The sequence below is a fragment of the Megalobrama amblycephala genome, linkage group LG24, assembly GCF_018812025.1.
Source record: "Megalobrama amblycephala isolate DHTTF-2021 linkage group LG24, ASM1881202v1, whole genome shotgun sequence".
Lineage (NCBI taxonomy): Eukaryota > Metazoa > Chordata > Actinopteri > Cypriniformes > Xenocyprididae > Megalobrama > Megalobrama amblycephala.
The window spans coordinates 31,368,503-31,387,947 of NC_063067.1; the positions used below are offsets into that span (position 1 = coordinate 31,368,503).

The window sequence follows — 19,445 nt, forward strand, 5'->3', positions numbered from 1 at the left end:
GGGAATAAATGGGTATAATAAAAGATCTTATGCAAATTCTAGTCATTAAATAAAAATAGATTATACATTTACATATTTTTTAAACATATTATTGCACATTTAAAAATAGATTTAAACAGATTATTTCAGTGTTTATTTTTTTGTGTTTATCTCACAAATTCTAGTTAATTAAATAAAAATATTATTATTAAAATATATATATATATATATATATATATATATATATATATATATATATATATGCTGGATATATAATTAATTACTCATCTAGGTAAAAAAGTAAATTAAATTTATTTTTAAATGACTATATATATATATAATTATTATTATTATTATTATTAATAATAATTATTATTCATCTAAGTCAGAAAAAAATTATATATATATATATATATATATATATATATTATATAAAATTATTCTTCTAAATTCTTTCTAAATCATCTAGGTCAGAAAAAATAAATAAAATTACAAAAAAATCTAAAATGTATTTTTAAATTATATATGCGTGTATATATTATTATTATTATTATTATTCATTATGAATGGATTATTTCCCTAGGTCAGAAAAAAAAAAAAAAAAAAAATCTAAAATAAATTCTAAAATATATATATATATATATATATATATATATATATATATATATATATATATATATATATATGGTAATAAAACTTCTGCACTGGGAATGTATTTACCTTTGACACACTGACTGGTTTGGTAGCGTGTGCTGGAGTCACTGGGAATCGATGTAATTACCTTTGACGGACTGTCTGGTTTGGTAGCGCGTGTTGGAGTTGTTGGCTGAGGTCTGGGGCTGCGCTTGGCTCTGTGCCGCTGTTTGAGGAACCATCTCTCCTTGTTGTTGTTGTCTCTGCACCTTCTGCATGTGCCACTTCTGAGACGAGGTCTGGAATTTACCACCAGCCTGGTTCCACGTCGCAGGCCTTTGGGCCGGCTGTGTGCTCTCCTTGGGCAGCAGAGGGCGCTGTTTTTTCACCACATTGGATGCGGCAGGGACGGTAGACACGGGGTGAATGGCCGAGGTGGAGGTGGCTTGAGTGGTAGATGCAGATGTGACGGTAGCTGGAGGCTTGATGGCTGATGAAGCTGCATCTTTTGGACCAGGATTGGAAGAAGATGAAGCGTTTTCTGTGGATGGAGAAGCTGATATGCTGGTAGATGCGGGAGCTTTACCTAAACAGAGGGAAGAATTAGATTAGATTCAGATTAAAAATGTTTTTTAGAGAAACAAAATCTGAAATGTTAGGTATCTACCATCTGTTTTAATGCCCGCCTGATCTTTAGGTGTAGAGACGGGGGCTGATGGAGTCTCTCGCTTGGCTTTCTTCTTTTCCCTTCCACCCGGTTCTTCACCGAGGTCTATAACCAGCTCCCGTTCAGAGTCCGAGTCCACATCCAGCTCTGGTCCAGCGGGCCGAACGTCCTGCCCAGGCTGCGACCGCTCCTTCTGGGTCGGCGCAAGGGGTTTGTTGTTCTCCTGAGAGTCTTTCTCCACGCCACCACTTATCTTCTCTTTGGTCTGGGGATCTGAGGATTTCTTGTCCCCACCTGTAGTTGCTCCAGCGGTTGATGGGGCAGCGTCTGGGTCTTGCCCTTGAGCAGATGGCGGTCTGGGTCTCTTTTTGGAGTCTTTATGGACACTGTTGTTGTGGTTAGTGTTCTTGGGCTTCTGTTCGTCGTCAGACATGTATTCGCTGTCACTGGAGTCAGATTTGTCCGAGTCGTCCGAATCACTGTGCTCAACACCACGGTACACATCATCTGAGATCTCATCGATTCCTGTGGACAGAGAGACATTTTTTTCTGTTATAATTTTTACAGACTGCATATCTGGGAACATAATGGAGCTCAAAAGTAGGGCTTTAGATGTACATGTTTAGATGTAGATTTTTTTAATGTTTTTGAAAGAAGTCTCTAATGTTCACCAAGGCTTCAATTATTTTATCAGAAATTTTCAGCATCATTACTCCAGTCTTCAGTGTCACATGATCCTTCAGAAATCATTCTGATATGATGATTTGCTGCTCAAGAAACATTTATTATCAATGTTGAAAACAGTTGTGCTGCTTTATTTTTGTGAAAACCATGATTTTTTTCCCCCAGGATTCTTTGAATAAAAACTTCAAAAGAACAGCATTTATAATTAAGATTATAAATGTTTGTACTGATTATAAATTAATCAGTACAAACTGATTAATTTAGATTATAAATGTTTATAATAAATGTTCGTAATGTTTGTACTGTCATTTTTGATTAATTGAATGCACCATTTTACAGAGGCATATATATATATATATATATATATATATATATATATATATATATATATATATATATATATATATATATATATACACACATACAGTACAGTCCAAAAGTTTGGATCCACTAAGATTTTTAATGTTTTTAAAAGAAGTTTCGTCTGCTCACCAAGGCTACATTTATTTAATTAAAAATACAGTAAAAAACAGTAATATTGTGAAATATTATTACAATTTAAAATAACTGTTTTCTATTTTTCTATATTTCACAAAGTAATTTATTCCTGTGATGCAAAGCTGAATTTTCAGCATCGTTACTCCAGTCTTCAATGTCACATGATCCTTCAGAAATCATTCTAATATGCTGATCTGCTGCTCAAGAAACATTTAATGTGTACAATTGTACAAAATATTTGTGTACAATATTTTTTTTTCAGGATTATTTGATGAATAGAAAGTTCAAAAGAACAGTGTTTATCTGAAATCTAATCTTTTGTAACATTATAAATGTCTTTACTGCCACTTTTGATTGATTTAATGCATCCTTGCTGAATAAAAGTATTCATTTCTTTAATTTCTTTTCAAAAAAATAAAAATAAAAATTCTTACTGACCCCAAACTTTTGAACGGTAGTGTATAATGCTACAGAAGCTTTGTATTTCAGATAAATGCTGTTCTTTTGAACTTTCTATTCATCAAGGAATCCTGAAAAAAAAAGTACACAACTGTTTTCAACATTGAAAATAATCATAAATGTTTATTGAGCAGCAAATCAGCATATTAGAATGATTTCTGAAGGATCATGTGACACTGAAGACTGGAGTAACGATGCTGAAAATTCAGCTTTGCATCACAGGAATAAATTACTTTGTCAAATATATTTAAATAGTACACAGTTATTTTAAATTGTAATAATATTTCACAATATTACTGTTTTTTACTGTATTTTTAATTAAATAAATGTAGCCTTGGTGAGCAGACGAAACTTCTTTTAAAAACATTAAAAATCTTAGTGGTTCCAAACTTTTGGACTGTACTGTATATATATTTTTTTGTCTTGTGGATTACATATAAACATCTTTTATGTAAAATACTCAGGACAGTACTAAACAAAAAATAACATGCATTTTGTATGATCTCTCTTATTTTGTTAAAATTATTCACATTTTCACAGATTCTGCAAGTGGTTCACATACTTTTTAATGCAAACTGTATGTATTATATATATAGGCTAGTTAAATTGCTATCTACCAACAAAATGTTAAAGGTGCAATAAGTAAAATTTGGGAGGATCTATTGACAGAAATGCAATATATGATACATAACTATGTTTTCAGTGGTGCATAAAGACCTGAATAATGAACCATTATGTTTTTATTACCTTAGAATGAGCCATTTCTATCTACATACACCGCAGGTCCCCTTACATGTCATGTTTCTACAGCAGCCCTAAACGGACAAACACTCTACAGAGCGCGTTTAGTCACTATGTTTGTTCATGTTTTTAGAGGCAGCTCGCATCATCACTACATTGAATACGCATGAAGAGGTAGCAGCAGAAGCAGTAGTAGTCGTCTGGTTTATTAGAAGCAGAGACCGTTCTTTGTTAGAAGAAAGAAGAAACCTCATTGCTTGACTGGCTAATGTACTCTCTGCTGTCTCAGATGATGACATCTTTCACTTGTGTCGGCCAGATGGCCACCGTAGCTTTTGCTTTGAAAGGGAGGGGTGAGCTGCTTTTGGTTGCAACCTCACCTCTAGATGCCGCTAAAATTTACACACCGCACCTTTAAATGAACACAGAATACTGTCGGGTTGAGCATAGAAACAGTAGTGCTGGATTCTGATAAGACAATGAAACTACACAAAACCCCACACTGATTAGATTATCATTTACAATACTTTAAGGGAGTTGTAAGTGGAGTTTATTGCCTCATAAAAAGATGTTAAGGTTAAGCAAAATTTAGAATGGGCTCCTTTTCAATTTGTATCTTGGAATTTGAACTGAACTGGTCACAACAGGAAGCTGAATTGGAATATGAAAAAGAATGGCAGGAAGAGAAATATGACTGAATTGCAATTCAAAGACATTTAAGTAATGGATATTTGGAAGAAATTTGTCAGTAATGGTATGAATGAAGATTTCTTTTACATTGCTCTATAAATCTGTAAGGCCTGTAAAAACGTTTAGATTTTTAAAAATGTTTTTTTTTTTTTACTTTCAAACAACACTCAAAAACTGCCTTGACAAATTTTCCTTTCTTAATTTCCCTTCTTGTTAAAAATTACTTTTAATTCTGGCTCCTTTTTGCTACATCAATTCAAATTGGGCATTTGAATTGGAATTGAAAAGACATTCTCAATTCAATTCTGTAACCCTGTATTAAATACAATATTTTTATTTTTGCTGCTTGAAATCAAATATTGTAATGTTGTGATTGATCTCAAAGCAGGTTGGTCTGATTCAAGAACGTTCTGATATTCATATGGAGGAAATAAATGTGAATACATTTTCGAAACCAAGGTTGCTGAAAAAGTGTTTTGTCATAGTTGAGGTCTGTCATCATCTCAGTGTGTCTGTGTGTTCATTACCCAGCTGGGCTTTGCAGCTCTCTATAGTTTTATCCAAACTCCTAGTAGGTTTTTTGGGAGAGGTGAGGAGAACTGACGTCCCTTGCTGCTGCTGCTGCTGCTGCTGTTGTACAGTCTCACTCAACTCCTTCAGGTCCATTTCAGCTTTAATGCGATCTGAGGGAACACATCCAACACAAATATTCAATAAACACAGAGATAAATGGTGTAGTGGACAGCGGCTTGATTTGATAACTCACCAAGATTGAGGTTGAGAATGCCTCCTGTGGCCGAGCTCCTTTCCTGTTTAACCGGCGTGGGTACGAGAGGCTTGGGGCTGCCGCTTGTCTTCAGAGACCCAGGGGATGCTGGGGGCCAGATTTTAAACTTTAATCACCCACTATTTTTTGTTAAACAAAATATTGGCCATTTGAAGTCTAGGTAATCACCTGTATAATCCATTGAGTCTTCACCGGCACTATAGTGACTCGACGACACTCTCGCCCCTCGCTCGTCCTGCTCCAGGTCTGACCCCGTGTGGACTGAGGAGTTGGTGCTCATTGGCGATCTGGGCATGTCCGTCACAGAGATCCGCCGTCCCGCCCCTCCTGACATCACCGTCTTCCCCAGGAGCATCTTGGGGGATGCGGTCATATCGAAGTTGAACTTGACCTTGTCCTGTTTCTCAGGCTTCACCATGCCTTTTTTAGGGTTACTAGGGTCCTGCAGCATTTGGAACTGGTTGTTGGGTGTGTAAGGCGTCCGGAACGGAGCGTAGTTGAACACACCGTACTTCTTGCGCACGTTTTCCACGTAGACCTCCATTTCTTGCATGGCGCTGTTGAAGATGCTTTTGGTCTTCTTCACAGAGAAGGGGATCTCCTTAGACATGAGGTAACAGTTGTTTATGGGCACCCAGGCTCTGAAAGGTAAAGTACATATTTTAATACAAATAAAAATGTGTATGGCAGTATAACTCCACTGTAAGATCCTTGTTGATGTACATTACCGCTCAAAAGTTATAAATAAAATGTTTTAAAGGTTCCGTTCTTCATGATCCCATGTTTCAAACTTTAGTTAGTGTGTAATGTTGTTGTTAGAGTATAAATAAAATCTGTAAAATTTTAAGCTCAGTTGCCAAGCGAGATATTTTATTTAACAGAAGTCGCCTATCGAACGGCCAGGGACTACATCCCTCACCCAGGCTCAGTTTTTTGACCTCCGCCCAAGGTACACAAGAGTTGCGTTTGTAAGCGTGTTTGTCGCCATGTCGTCAGCGCTGTTATTTACCGCAGTAACCGGGTCTATTCCGGCTCAAATAGGGTAAAATGTGTTTACAATATGAGCGCGGCATCTCCAGTATGGTAGGCGTGACCTTTCTGGGCAAGATCCACTGTCACAACACAGGAACCGCTGGCACAATCAGAACCTTGTATTTTGAAGGAGGGACTTCATAGAACAAGGAAGTACGTTTTTTATGACAGTGGAAACACGGTATACAGATAAGTAAATTATGTGAAAAATACTGTGTTTTTTTACACGCGAAACATGAAAAGTTATAAATAAAATCAAAGCTTCAAAAAACCACGAAAAACGGGACCTTTAATGTTTTGAAAGAAGTCACCTTGTCAAAATGCTCACCAAGGCTGCATTTATTTGATCGAAAATACAGTAAAAACAGTAATAACGTATCAGCATCATTCCTCCAGTCTTCAGTGTCACATGATCCTTCAGAAATCATTCTAATATGATGATTTGATGCTCAAGAAACATTTATGATTATTATAAATGTTTAATAAGAATTATTTGTTTGTTTAATTATGTTTGTTATACGTTTTTATGCCTAATACGTTTGAGGAAACCATGATACATTTATTTGCATTTATCAGCATTTACTTGAAATAGAAACATTTTGTAACATCCCTTTAAATGCAAATGAGGTGCTGCTCCCGCCCCCCTTTCCAGAAGAGGGCGGAGCTTTAACAGCTCAACAACAACAAAGCTGGAGAATCGCACGCAGCCAAAATGAGGATTGTCAGTAACGGTGTTCAGCCTTACATTGTTCAAACCGGAGTCGACACTGATGGAGAGACTTTTGTTGTGTGTTCCCGGGGGCGGGTTTATGTAAATTTTAGGGTTAGTGATGTCACCAACCCGGGAAGAAGCAAGTTGTAGTCCCTACCAGCCGTTTGTTGTAGTCCTTAAACAGTGATTTCTGTAAAAGAAAATATCTCCCTTTGCATTGAACTCTGAGTGTCGTAACTTTGCAGATGTTGTTTATGCTCAAACAGCAACATTACACACTAACTAAAGTTAAAAAAGTCAAATCATAATCAACCACCCCTTTAAATCTTACTGACCCCAAACTTTTGATTGGTAGCATATCACGGTTTCCACAAAAAAATATTCGCAGCACAACTGTTTTCAGCATTCATAATAATAAGAAATGTTTTTTGAGCAGCAAATCAGAAATAAAATAAAAAAAATAAAATTATGCAAGCTTCTATAAACACTGTAGTGAATTGGTTGCCAAATTGTTATAGTTGGAAAAAATTGATTCACAGAAATGAATCAAATTTCCTAAATGTATTTGCTAGTTAAAATCAGAGGTTAAGATTAAATCAGAAATGCTATTGAAATATGTTTTAACACCCTCAGGTCACAAAACTTTAGTAATGGTCTTTAGGAATGGGCCAAATATTATGTTCAAGCTTTGATTTAAGTGATGTTGCTTAATTTTTTATATCGGTAGCAAAATCATTGCAATAATATTGTAAAACTGGTAACACTTTACAATAAGGTTTATTAAAAGGTGCCGTAGAACGTCTTTTAAAAAAGATGTAATATAAGTTTAAGGTGTCCCCTGAATGTGTCTGTGAAGTTTCAGCTCAAAATACCCCATAGATTTTTTTTTAACTGCATATTTTGGGGCATCATTAAATATGAGCCGATTTAAGGCTGCGGCCCCTTTAATTCCTCACGCTCCCTGCCCCCGGAGCTCGCGCTTACCTTTAACAGCATAAACACAGTTCACACAGCTAATATAACCCTCAAAATGGATCTTTACAAAGTGTTTCGTCATGCAGCATGTCTAATCGCGTAAGTATAGTATTTATTTGGATGTTTACATTTGATTCTGAATGAGTTTGATAGTGCTCCGCGGCTAACAGCTAATGCTACACTGTTGGAGAGATTTATAAAGAATGAAGTTGTGTTTATGAATTATACAGACTGCAAGTGTTTAAAAATGAAAATAGCGACGGCTCTTGTCTCCGTGAATACAGTAAGAAACGATGGTAACTTTAACCACATTTAACAGTACATTAGCAACATGCTAACGAAACATTTAGAAAGACAATTTACAAATATCACTAAAAATATCATGATATCATGAATCATGTCAGTTATTATTGCTCCATCTGCCATTTTTCGCTGTTGTTCTTGCTTGCTTACCTAGTCTGATGATTCAGCTGTGCACAGATCCAGACGTTAATACTGGCTGCCCTTGTCTAATGCCTTGAACATGGGCTGGCATATGCAAATATTGGGGTCGTACATATTAATGATCCCGACTGTTACGTAACAGTCAATGTTATGTTGAGATTCGCCTGTTCTTCTGAGGTCTTTTAAACAAATGAGATTTATATAAGAAGGAGGAAACAATGGAGTTTGAGACTCACTGTATGTCATTTCCATGTACTGAACTCCTGTTATTTAACTATGCCAAGATAAATTCAATTTTTAATTCTAGGGCACCTTTAATGTTAATTTCAACATTTACTAATACATTATTAAAATCAAGAGTTGTATTTGTTAGTTAATGCACTGTGAAGTAACATGAACAAACAATGAACTGCTGTATTTTTATTAACTAACATTAACAAAGATTAACAAATACAGTATTGCTCAAGGTTAGTTCATGTTAGTTAATACATCAACTAATGTTAACAAATGAACCTTATTGTAAAGTGTTACCATAAATATTTAATATATTCAATATAAGTGAATGCCTAAGTAAATACAAGAGTAATAGGCTCACCGGTCATGCTGGCCAAAGAACCGTGCGTCCACCTGACCGTCCTTGTCTCTCAGGGCTTTAGCGGGCCAGAAGGGAAAACCTTTCAGTTTGGCCCACACCAGAGGGTGAGGCTGAGACTACAAGAAAACATAAACATGAGCATTTGAAATACAGCCCAGACATCATTGACAGACTGGTTTTTAAAAATACATGACATAATTCACAGGGTTAACTACAAACCACGAAGCAGCCAGCGTTCACATATGAACAGTACTATTATATCTTAAAAAAATCATCCTCTTACACAAGGTTCACAGAACCAGTTGTCCCTCTTCTGACAGGCGGACAGGTAGCACTCTGGACAAACCTCAATTTCATTCATCTGTGGATGATTAATAGATACTGTAATACTTCCCAAGACCACACAATACGTACAATTACACATACACTTCCTTTCAAAAGCTTTTTATTAACATGTATTGAAATTATATTAGACCACTCACTTCATGTTCACAGATCTTGACAATAACTTTAGCAGTTGCTGTTAGCTTGTGGTTCCCTGAAATAGAGCCGTTTAGACGTCATGAATGTACAGATGTGAGTAAAGAAACAAGCGCACTGATTTCACAATCCAGCACTAACCTCCATTATAAATGATACAGTTGTGCAGAATCCACTTCACGTCAGCCAAAAATGCTTCTGTGCAACCATACATTTTCTTCTTGATATTCTACAGACACATATATTTCTCAGTTACAGCATTTGTTTTTACCACATATAGTGCCTAAAAAGCAATTAATTAGGTTTTACATGATAAAACAATAGATATACTCTTCAAAATGAAGACAAAAACAATATCTGAACACTTGTAACACAGAAAACCTGATGTACCTTTTCTAGAGTACACAGGTCCATTGGGTGAAATATATATTCGGCATAATCGGGGTGCTGCTCCAGGGACACCGGCTTCTGAAACGGCTCCGTCTGCAAGATAAATCATTCATAAAGATATGCCGCAATGGTTGAATTAATGTACCCCAGTCACATGAAAACCAATAGCATCATAATGAAAATACGGAGTGATTAAATAAATTGTAATTGACTCACCCCTGGCTGTTTCATCTTCTGCAGCGCGAACTTCAGCAGGTACGACAGCTGCTCCAGGTTCAGCATGGTCATCGCTTTACTCTGAGTCTCTATGCATTCAGCCACCGTTATTTTCTGAAGCAGAGAGTGAAATGACTGTACTATATACATACATCACTCACCAACATTTGATAATCATTCATATGCACTCAAGCGTTCTCACACTTCCAGTTTCAAAAGGCAGAAGTTAATATCTGTCGATTCATAGTTACTGTCCATTTAGCCTGATGTTATTAAATGCCATCTGCTCCGAATTAGGAGTGTAAGAAAGTACTTGAAGCTATTTCAAGTTGTAAACATACAAATTATACCAGAATAAATTGATTTGTGACCAAATTTCAGATTTCGTGATGCATGAAAAAAAATTGCAAGCAAATAAATTGTCGTCAGAGGAAATATCTACACCTCTACAAAACAATTTCAACTCGTTTCACTATTTTATGAATGGTCTAGTTCATCCTAGTCCAAGAAAAAGTATAGAACACTCAGGAAAGGAGAAGAGTCCATCATATATAGTGTTCCAAAACCTAGTGAGCTTGCTGTCTACATAGGGAGCGTAGCATCCGCAACAGTCGGGTTCTGGAAGTAAAAATTCCATTCAATTTCTATATAGGGAAACTGATTTTTAACGATATCTTATCTGTGAGCTACGAGGTTGTTAATCGATAGTATTTGCTTCTGTGGAAGCTGTCAGCTCGCATTATTTCAGCTTAGTTTTAAAATAATCATGTTTAACAGCATAATTTGTGGTGAAAAACTACATTACCCATGATGCTGTATAGAAAATTCCACCAACCAGAGCCGAAACATGCAAAACACTCCAAAAGATCTTATTAGCTCCACCTGTAATCAAGTCTGTCTTACTAAATACTTGTGGAACCAACGGCACTGAAAAAGTGGGCGGGATCTAATGCACTCTATTAAGGAACCTCATAATTGACTGATACTGATACTGCATAATACATAGCACACATTTAAAGGGATAGTTCACACAAAAATGAAAATTCTGTCATTTACTCCAAACCTGTATAAATGTCTTTGTTCTGCTGAACACAAAGGAAGATATTTGGAAGAACGTCAGTAACCAAACAGATCTCGCCCCCCATTGATTAATATAGTATGTATTTTTCCTAAAATGTTAGTCAATGGGGGACGAGATCTGAACAAATACATTTATACAGGTTTGGAAGAACTTGAGTGTGAGTAAATGACAGAATTTTCATTTTTGTGTGAACTATCCCTTTAAAAATGTAATTATACTGCAGAACAATTTTTAACACTTTTCAGTACTGACTGACATATGTTTATTTATGATAAACAATTATTGTGACTCATCCGCTATTTTGGATATAAACATTCTCCGCAAAAGAATACTGCAATGTTGCCTTGGATTTCAGCCAAAATGTGTTTTTTTTTTTTTTAAAGGGATAGTTTACCCTTTGGAACACAAAAGAAGATATTTTGAAGAATGTTCGAAAAGGATTGTTGTTGGGAATATTGGAATAAGCGTTTTTTTCCCCACTGCTTTACATTGTATTGACATTTTTATATACACTGAACAAAATTATAAACGCGACACTTTTGCCCCCATTTTGCATGAGCTATGTACACAAAAGGCCTATTTCTCTCAAATATTGTTCACAAATCTGTCTAAATCTGTGTTAGTGAGCACTTCTCCTTTGCTGAGATAATCCATCCACCTCACAGGTGTGTCATGTCAAGAAGACAACATTCCAGCCCAATGACTTGCATTGTATGGACAAAAAAAACATAATATAAATATATAAATAGAATATTTAATATTTTTATTTTTTTTTAGTTTATGTGCTTTAGTCATTTTTGTGCGATTTGGCTTTTGGCTGTGCGATTAATCAGTATGCAATGTGAATGCAGTGCGCCTACATCTAGCACGAGAACAGAGCGGGTTTGGAAGAAAGCACTAAAACAGGGAAGATGAACATCCGTGGCTTTGGAGTATTTTGGACACAGGAGAGACGGTATATCATAGTGCCAGGTAATTTGCAAGAACTGTTAAACTCTCGTTGCGGCAAAACATTCACACAGAATGTGTTTCTGCGGTTGAAAACCAAGATGCAAGTCTATAGACATGTTATTTAAAGGAGCTCTATGTAGGGATGACACCCAGTGTTCAAAATAGGTACTGCAGTCCAAATTCAAAATATTGTTTGGCCCGCCCCCTCGTTCAAAGTCGCGGGTTGCCAGCTTTTACAGCATATGGTTGCCAGCAACAATAGGAAGCGCAATTGACAATGAAAGCTGAGGAGACTTAAACACTGTGAGCTGATGAGTTGATTTATCTGTTTTGATATGCTGTCGTTCATAGAGATATTTAGATAGATTCAGAGGCTTTTTAGTAGAGATGCACCAATTGCAGTTTTCTTGGTCGATTCCGATTTCCGATTTTTGTTAGTGTGATCGGCCGATACCGATTTTTGCCGATTCCGATTTTCTTTCTAAGAACTATAATTGACAACATATACAAAAAAAATCTACTTTTCTTCAATGCAGAGTTTTATTTTCATAAAAAAAAACAAGTAAAAGTAATAAAATATAAACAACTCAAATAAATGCAATAGAATAAAGAGAGCTATGAAACTAAGGCTGCGTCCGAAAACTGGAAAATGCTGCCTTCTGAGGACACATTTCAAGGTAGTAAGTCATCAAGGCATGTCCGAATCCAATGTTAGCTTCACTTCCTGTCTCATGAGATACCTTCCTCAGATCGATTTTTGAAGGAAGCATGGATGTATCCTTAGTTGCCTTTGATATCCCACAATCCTGTGCTTTCCATTCTGTGACAGTTGAGCTAGAAAAATAAAGATGGCGTCCGAAAGTTGCGTTTGCTGCTCAGTTTGTGTATAAATGTACGATTTTGACCAACATATTTCAATTTTGATATCATTTCTATCGAGAAATTACTACTGTAGTAATTAAATATTTGTTTAGTTCTCACCAAAGCTTGCACTATATTGCTGTAGATCATTAAACTGTTACGCTGCCTCAGAAGTCTGTCCGAAATCAGTTTCGTGAGGTGCCTTCATGCACAAACGCTGCCGTACAAGTCATTCTCTTATAAGACAGCGAGGCAGCAAGACAGCTACCTAGGTTTTCGGACACAGACTAAGTTTTTCGGGTTAACTGGGTTTTTATTCAGGTAAGAACATTCAGTGTTATTTTGCATTGGTTACCTTAATTTCTGTAGTCTTTATTGCAAATAATTCTTACCATTAAAGTTATGAAACGTCAGTCAAGAGCAGAAAGTGATTTTCTTTGTCTTTTGTTCTTTGATTAACATGACAGACAGCAGCAGGAATATTTGCCTGCTGTCCCTTTAAGAGTCTATTAACGGTGTTCAACGGACCAATACTGCTACACACAACATGGGTTCACTTTCTTAGCTATTTAACGATTCAAAACTGACTGTGTTCATCTGTGTACTCGCCAAGATTGCCTGCGCCGCTGGTTTTGACATACTTTTGTATGTATTTGACAGTTTAAGCACAGGAAGGTGCTTATTTTGGTACTTGTGAGTCTGTTTGAGACTGAGCGTGGCTTGTACGCTTCACTTATATAGATCAGTAGTGCGCGCGCTTTCGGTGTGAGCGCGAAACCTGCGGAAATGACTAAAATTATGTGCAATACTAACACTACTTAACCGGAGCGAATGAGACAGAGAGAGAGAGAGAGAGAGAGAGAGGAGGCGCCCGCGCGGGTGTGTGTCACTTCACCGTGACAGAGAAGAGAGCGAAAACACGCAGCTGACGTTATTGCCTGATTCTCTGACCCAGTTTGTTTGTTAGTTTCCATGGCTACAATACGCGGTGTTTTCCGCCAACTGGCAACCTGTGATGTCGAAATACTATTGGATAAACTGCAGCACATGGTTTCGCACAGACCAAAACAAAACAGACATTCCGACACGGAACGCACATTTTCAAAGTGGAATATCTGGCTGTAGCATTGTTTTTCTGAGAAACAAGTAGGTGAACTTAGCATGTTTCCGAAATATCTGCAAACATATTAGGGTATTTTTATGCTTTATTAAAGTAAAAATCTTACATAGAGCCCCTTTAAAAGTTGAACTTTTACCTTGAACGATGTGTACAAACGGCATGTCATGGATACATGCAAAAGATGCGAGAGCAACAGTTAAAGACATCCGTCTAGCATGTGTTTACATAGAAAAACAATGGCATATTCCGAACCAGGTGAACAAAAATAATAATACAGGCATTTGCAAACCAACATACAAAAAGAGTTCAAAAAAGCATAAAGAAATAACCGACGCCATTACATACAGTACAGTCCAAAAGTTTGGAACCACTAAGATTTTTAATGTTTTTAAAAGAAGTTTCGTCTGCTCACCAAGGCTACATTTATTTAATTAAAAATACAGTAAAAAACAGTAATATTGTGAAATATTATTACAATTTAAAATAACTGTTTTTTATTTGAATATATTTGACAAAGTAATTTATTCCTGTGATGCAAAGCTGAATTTTCACTATCATTACTCCAGTCTTCAGTGTCACATGATCCTTCAGAAATCATTCTAATATGCTGATCTGCTGCTCAAGAAACATTTAATGTGTACAATTGTACAAAATATTTGTGTACAATATTTTTTTTCAGGATTATTTGATGAATAGAAAGTTCAAAAGAACAGTGTTTATCTGAAATCTAATCTTTTGTAACATTATAAATGTCTTTACTGCCACTTTTGATTGATTTAATGCATCCTTGCTGAATAAAAGTATTCATTTCTTTAATTTCTTTTCAAAAAAATAAAAATAAAAATTCTTACTGACCCCAAACTTTTGAACGGTAGTGTATAATGCTACAGAAGCTTTGTATTTCAGATAAATGCTGTTCTTTTGAACTTTCTATTCATCAAGGAATCCTGAAAAAAAAAGTACACAACTGTTTTCAACATTGAAAATAATCATAAATGTTTATTGAGCAGCAAATCAGCATATTAGAATGATTTCTGAAGGATCATGTGACACTGAAGACTGGAGTAACGATGCTGAAAATTCAGCTTTGCATCACAGGAATAAATTACTTTGTCAAATATATTTAAATAGTACACAGTTATTTTAAATTGTAATAATATTTCACAATATTACTGTTTTTTACTGTATTTTTAATTAAATAAATGTAGCCTTGGTGAGCAGACGAAACTTCTTTTAAAAACATTAAAAATCTTAGTGGTTCCAAACTTTTGGACTGTACTGTATCATTTATGCAAAGATATGGTACCCGTAAATATCATTAATAAAGCCAGCTTCCAAAATATTATACAGGGAAATATTGTTTCAAAGCTGATTGAAAATTGAAATCGCAATATTCATCAAAAAATCGTGATAGTATTTTTTTGCCTTGGCAACAAACTGAAATAAAATAAGTGGAAAGTAAAAAAAAAAAAATTATCTAATATTTATATTTAATTTCAATTAACAAAAATGATTTTTAATAGTTTTAGCTAACAATAACACTTTTACGACATTAGGGTGAGTAAACGATGACAGAACGTTCATTTTTGGGTGAACTATCCAATGTTGTGAAACAACCTTCAAAAAGTGCCTGCGCCTCAAAATAAGCAGACAGCTCACTAGGTCTTGGAACAGATCTCAGGTTTCCATATGACCGGTTATGGACATGATTTATCGCTTTACAAGCAGCTTTTCATGTTCTGAACATATTTGAATGTGGAAACTAATCCAGACACAGTACAGTCATCAGTACCTCGCATTCTGGACAGAACCAGTCGCCCTCAGGCTCTGCGGCCAGTTTGAGGCACTTGGCGTGGTAGACGCGCGGGCAGAGCTCACAGCAGAGCACCTGGCCCTCGCGGTGACACACCCAGCAGTAGAAGTCATTCCGCCCGTCCTGCGGTACAACATCAACAGGGTCTGTGGTGAGTGCGGGCTGCTTGACATAGTAAAAGGGACCATGTCTAAGCTCACACTGAAATGCAGGCAAGAGAGACAGGGCAAAGGGGTCAAATCACAAGCCACAACACTCGCAGGGGAAACTTAGCAAGGCATTGCAATAAATCAAGCATGGACAGGTAAGCAGTCACATGACCACTGGGTCAAAAGCGGCACATTGGGAAGACACTATGTAGGATTTCAATTCACATTTCCATAAACACACTACATGACTACATTTTTCATAAGTGATCTGAGAACCATGTGGTGTCTGAGATCAAGTGTGTTTCACCAGGATTGGAATGAAATCCTAAATTACCATCAGATGCCAAATACAGATTAGCAGGATCAAGGGACAGATACTTTAGACTTTAAAGTTTTGATTCATGTGGTAACATCATAATAAATGACAGCTAATTATTAGTGTTCAATACCTGTAAGTTACTAATTAATTTAAATTTGCTTGATATTTTCACATAAAGCCAATAAGCAAATCCACATTTGGCATCTTTCTTTGTTCGTATGAACGGCAACACTCCACCACAAAGACACCACAGCATTCAATAAAATCAGAGCACTTGATTATTAGCTGTAATAAAGTGAACGCGCACCCAAAAAGAAGCATTCGGACACTTATGTAATATTTAAAAAAAAAAATAAAGTGTCGTATGCAAACAAATGAGTGGTAATGAAAGCTATTCTGAGAACTAACGTCCCTTTGAGCTATTTTTGCAATGACATTTAACCAGCTGGTAACCACAGGTGCGGTTCATCACATTAACCATGTACACTACTAGTTTGGGTTCAGTAAGATTTTTTTAAAAGGAAATTAAGATTATTAATCAAATAATCCTGAAAAAAAACTATCACTTTTCAACAAAAATATTAAATGGTTAGTTCACCCAAAAATGAAAACTCAGTCATTTATTACTCAACCTCATATAGTTCCACACCCATAAGACCTTCGTTCATCTTCAGAACACAAATTAAGATATTTTTGATGAAATACAAGTTTTTCTTATTCGTCATAGAAAGCAACATAATTACTCATTCAAGGTCCATAAAGGTAGTAAAGACATCATTAAAATAGTCAAAGTGACTACAGTGGTTCAAACTTAATGTTATGAAGCAACAAGAATAGTTTTTGTACGAAAATAACGACTTTATTCAACAAATTTGTCTCTCCCGTCATTCTCCTATGCTGTTTTCAGTGCAGCGCTTCCAGGTTCTACGTCAGAACGATGGCTCATTCAGGGTACCCCCAGGATCCTCCAAATGAAATTCAAGGCTTTTTAAGACCTTTTTAATACCATTTTAAATGAAATTCAATGCCAACTTCATACCCATTCTGACAGAAGTATGAGGGGAAAATGTCAAATCTGTATAAATTTTGAACCCTAGAAAATAATTAATTCGGCATATATTTTTATACCTACTATAAATATTTTATTTACCATAGGCCTACTAAATGTAAACAGCAGTGTCTCTCTCATTGTTACAGAGTGTAATATAATTATATAGGCTAATACTATGATGTAATTGATGTAATACTACTAATGTAATTGATGTAATACTACTAATATACTAATATAATACTACTAATATAATACTATTAATTGCAATAGTCTGGTGCAACTTCTCACATCCAACAAGGTGCATGGAATAAAAAAATTAGTAATTTAGGAACAAAACCAGCAACACTCATAGATGCCATGGAGGGGTCAGAAATAAACAAAAAACTGAAGCTATATATATCAACTTTATTTTGCCAAAAAATAAAAATCTCTCATTGTTATTAGTTTTTAACATTTAGTGGAAGTAGGCTGTTTTCCTTTACTTCATGCTAGCTTAAATAAAATTAAAATCTTGCACTGAACAACACTGTACAGAACAAATACAACCCTTGAATACATTTGTACACTCTTCTGTTTCTTGACATGGTAGCATCGGACGCGTTTCGGTGATTTAAAACGACGCTCGTGACTTAAAGTCGAGTGCTTTTACTGTAATTTAGGCAAGCGCGCTCATAATAGAAGCGACGCGGTTGAGAGCGCGGCTCATGGTTGCATAGCAACGACAGACGCCACGGGAGCGAAAGCGCATTGAAAAGAAGGAGAATGCCGGCGCGGCCGCGTATGTGACGCGTACTAGAGAATAATAATTATAATAATAATAATAATTTAGCGGGCCGGATTATGTTTTATTTTTGAGATCAGTTGCGGGCCGTAAATGGCCCGCGGGCCGGCAGTTTGAGACCACTGGACTAGACTATCACAGAACGCTGACACAATCAGCTACCCAATGATGATTTTCATTCAATCCGAGCACAGATATTGACTCGTATTACTCGTATAATACTCGTACTCGGCAGAAGTGCTTTATCCGTACCGGATACTCGTTTCAGCCGAGTATCCGGCTCATCTCTAGTAATTTACCTCACTTGCCTAGTAACCATAGTAACGGGTGCGCGAGCTTTCGCGCTTACTGCTATGACGTGGAGCGCGAGGTGTACTCAACATTACGCTGCATGAATTTTTAATTAGCCTACACTAGTAACAGTTCATTTTGTTACGGTATGAACTTAATCCTAGGAAAAGTTAAAAAATAAAAAAAATAAAAATAAGACCTTTGTAACGAAATCCAAGACTTTGTATACCAAATTCAAGGCTATTAAGGCCTTAATTTTAGATTATCAAATTTAAGACTTTTTCAATGCTTTTAAGACCCCGCGGGTACCCTGTCATTATTGGCCGACGCTGGTCACGTGAGCTGCACGATGTATGCGTGTGATGCTGACGCAGGAGCCGGCCAATAATGAGTCAGAACCAGGAAGCGCTGAGCTGCGTTCACTGCGTCAACTGCGTACAAGTCTGACAGGGAAGAGAAGAAATTGTTAAATTAAGTCGTTATTTTTGTTTTGTTTTTGCAGACAAAAAATATTCTCGTCGCTTCATAACATTAAGTTTGAACCACTGTAGTCACTTTGACTATTTTAATGATGTCTTTACTACTTTTCTGGACCTTGAATGACGGTAATTGCCCTGTTTTCTATGGGGGCTAAAAAAAAAAACCTCTCAGATTTTATCAAAAATATCTTAATTTGTGTTCTGAAGATGAACGAAGGTCATGAACGACATGAGGGTGAGTAATTAATGACAGAAATTTCATTTTTGGGTGAACTAACCCTTTAAGCAGTAAAACTGTTTTTAACATTGATAATAATCAGAAATGTTTTTTAAGCATTAAATCAGCATCTAAGAATGATTTCTGAAGGATCATGTGACACTGAAGTCTGGAGTAATGATGCTGAAAATTCAGCTTTGACATCACAGAAATAAATTACATTTTAAAATATAAAAAAAACTATTAGCTATTTTAAATTATAATATTATATTAAATTATAATATTATTTCACAATGCTACTGTTGTACTGTATTTTTGATCAAATTAACGCTTGCTGAGCATAAGAGACT

At 36.0% G+C, this 19,445-nt stretch overlaps 1 protein-coding gene across 6 annotated transcripts in view; it reads right to left on the reverse strand.

The window, feature by feature from the left end:
* Positions 1-19,445, reverse strand: part of prkcbp1l (protein kinase C binding protein 1, like) — a 41,557-nt gene that overhangs the window by 8,612 nt on the left and 13,500 nt on the right. For 4 of the 6 annotated variants that reach the window (XM_048177566.1, XM_048177564.1, XM_048177565.1 and 1 more), the window contains exons 4-15: positions 15,788-16,009; positions 9,983-10,096; positions 9,767-9,859; positions 9,518-9,605; positions 9,379-9,434; positions 9,180-9,257; positions 8,897-9,012; positions 5,307-5,779; positions 5,118-5,225; positions 4,879-5,034; positions 1,280-1,804; positions 761-1,198 (exon numbers count right to left, since the gene is read on the reverse strand). In XM_048177566.1, coding sequence (XP_048033523.1) covers positions 761-1,198; positions 1,280-1,804; positions 4,879-5,034; positions 5,118-5,225; positions 5,307-5,779; positions 8,897-9,012; positions 9,180-9,257; positions 9,379-9,434; positions 9,518-9,605; positions 9,767-9,859; positions 9,983-10,096; positions 15,788-16,009 — 2,467 coding nt within the window. The remainder of the gene's footprint in view (positions 1-760; positions 1,199-1,279; positions 1,805-4,878; positions 5,035-5,117; positions 5,226-5,306; positions 5,780-8,896; positions 9,013-9,179; positions 9,258-9,378; positions 9,435-9,517; positions 9,606-9,766; positions 9,860-9,982; positions 10,097-15,787; positions 16,010-19,445) is intronic. The other 2 variants (XM_048177567.1, XM_048177570.1) reach the window with 2 other exon arrangements.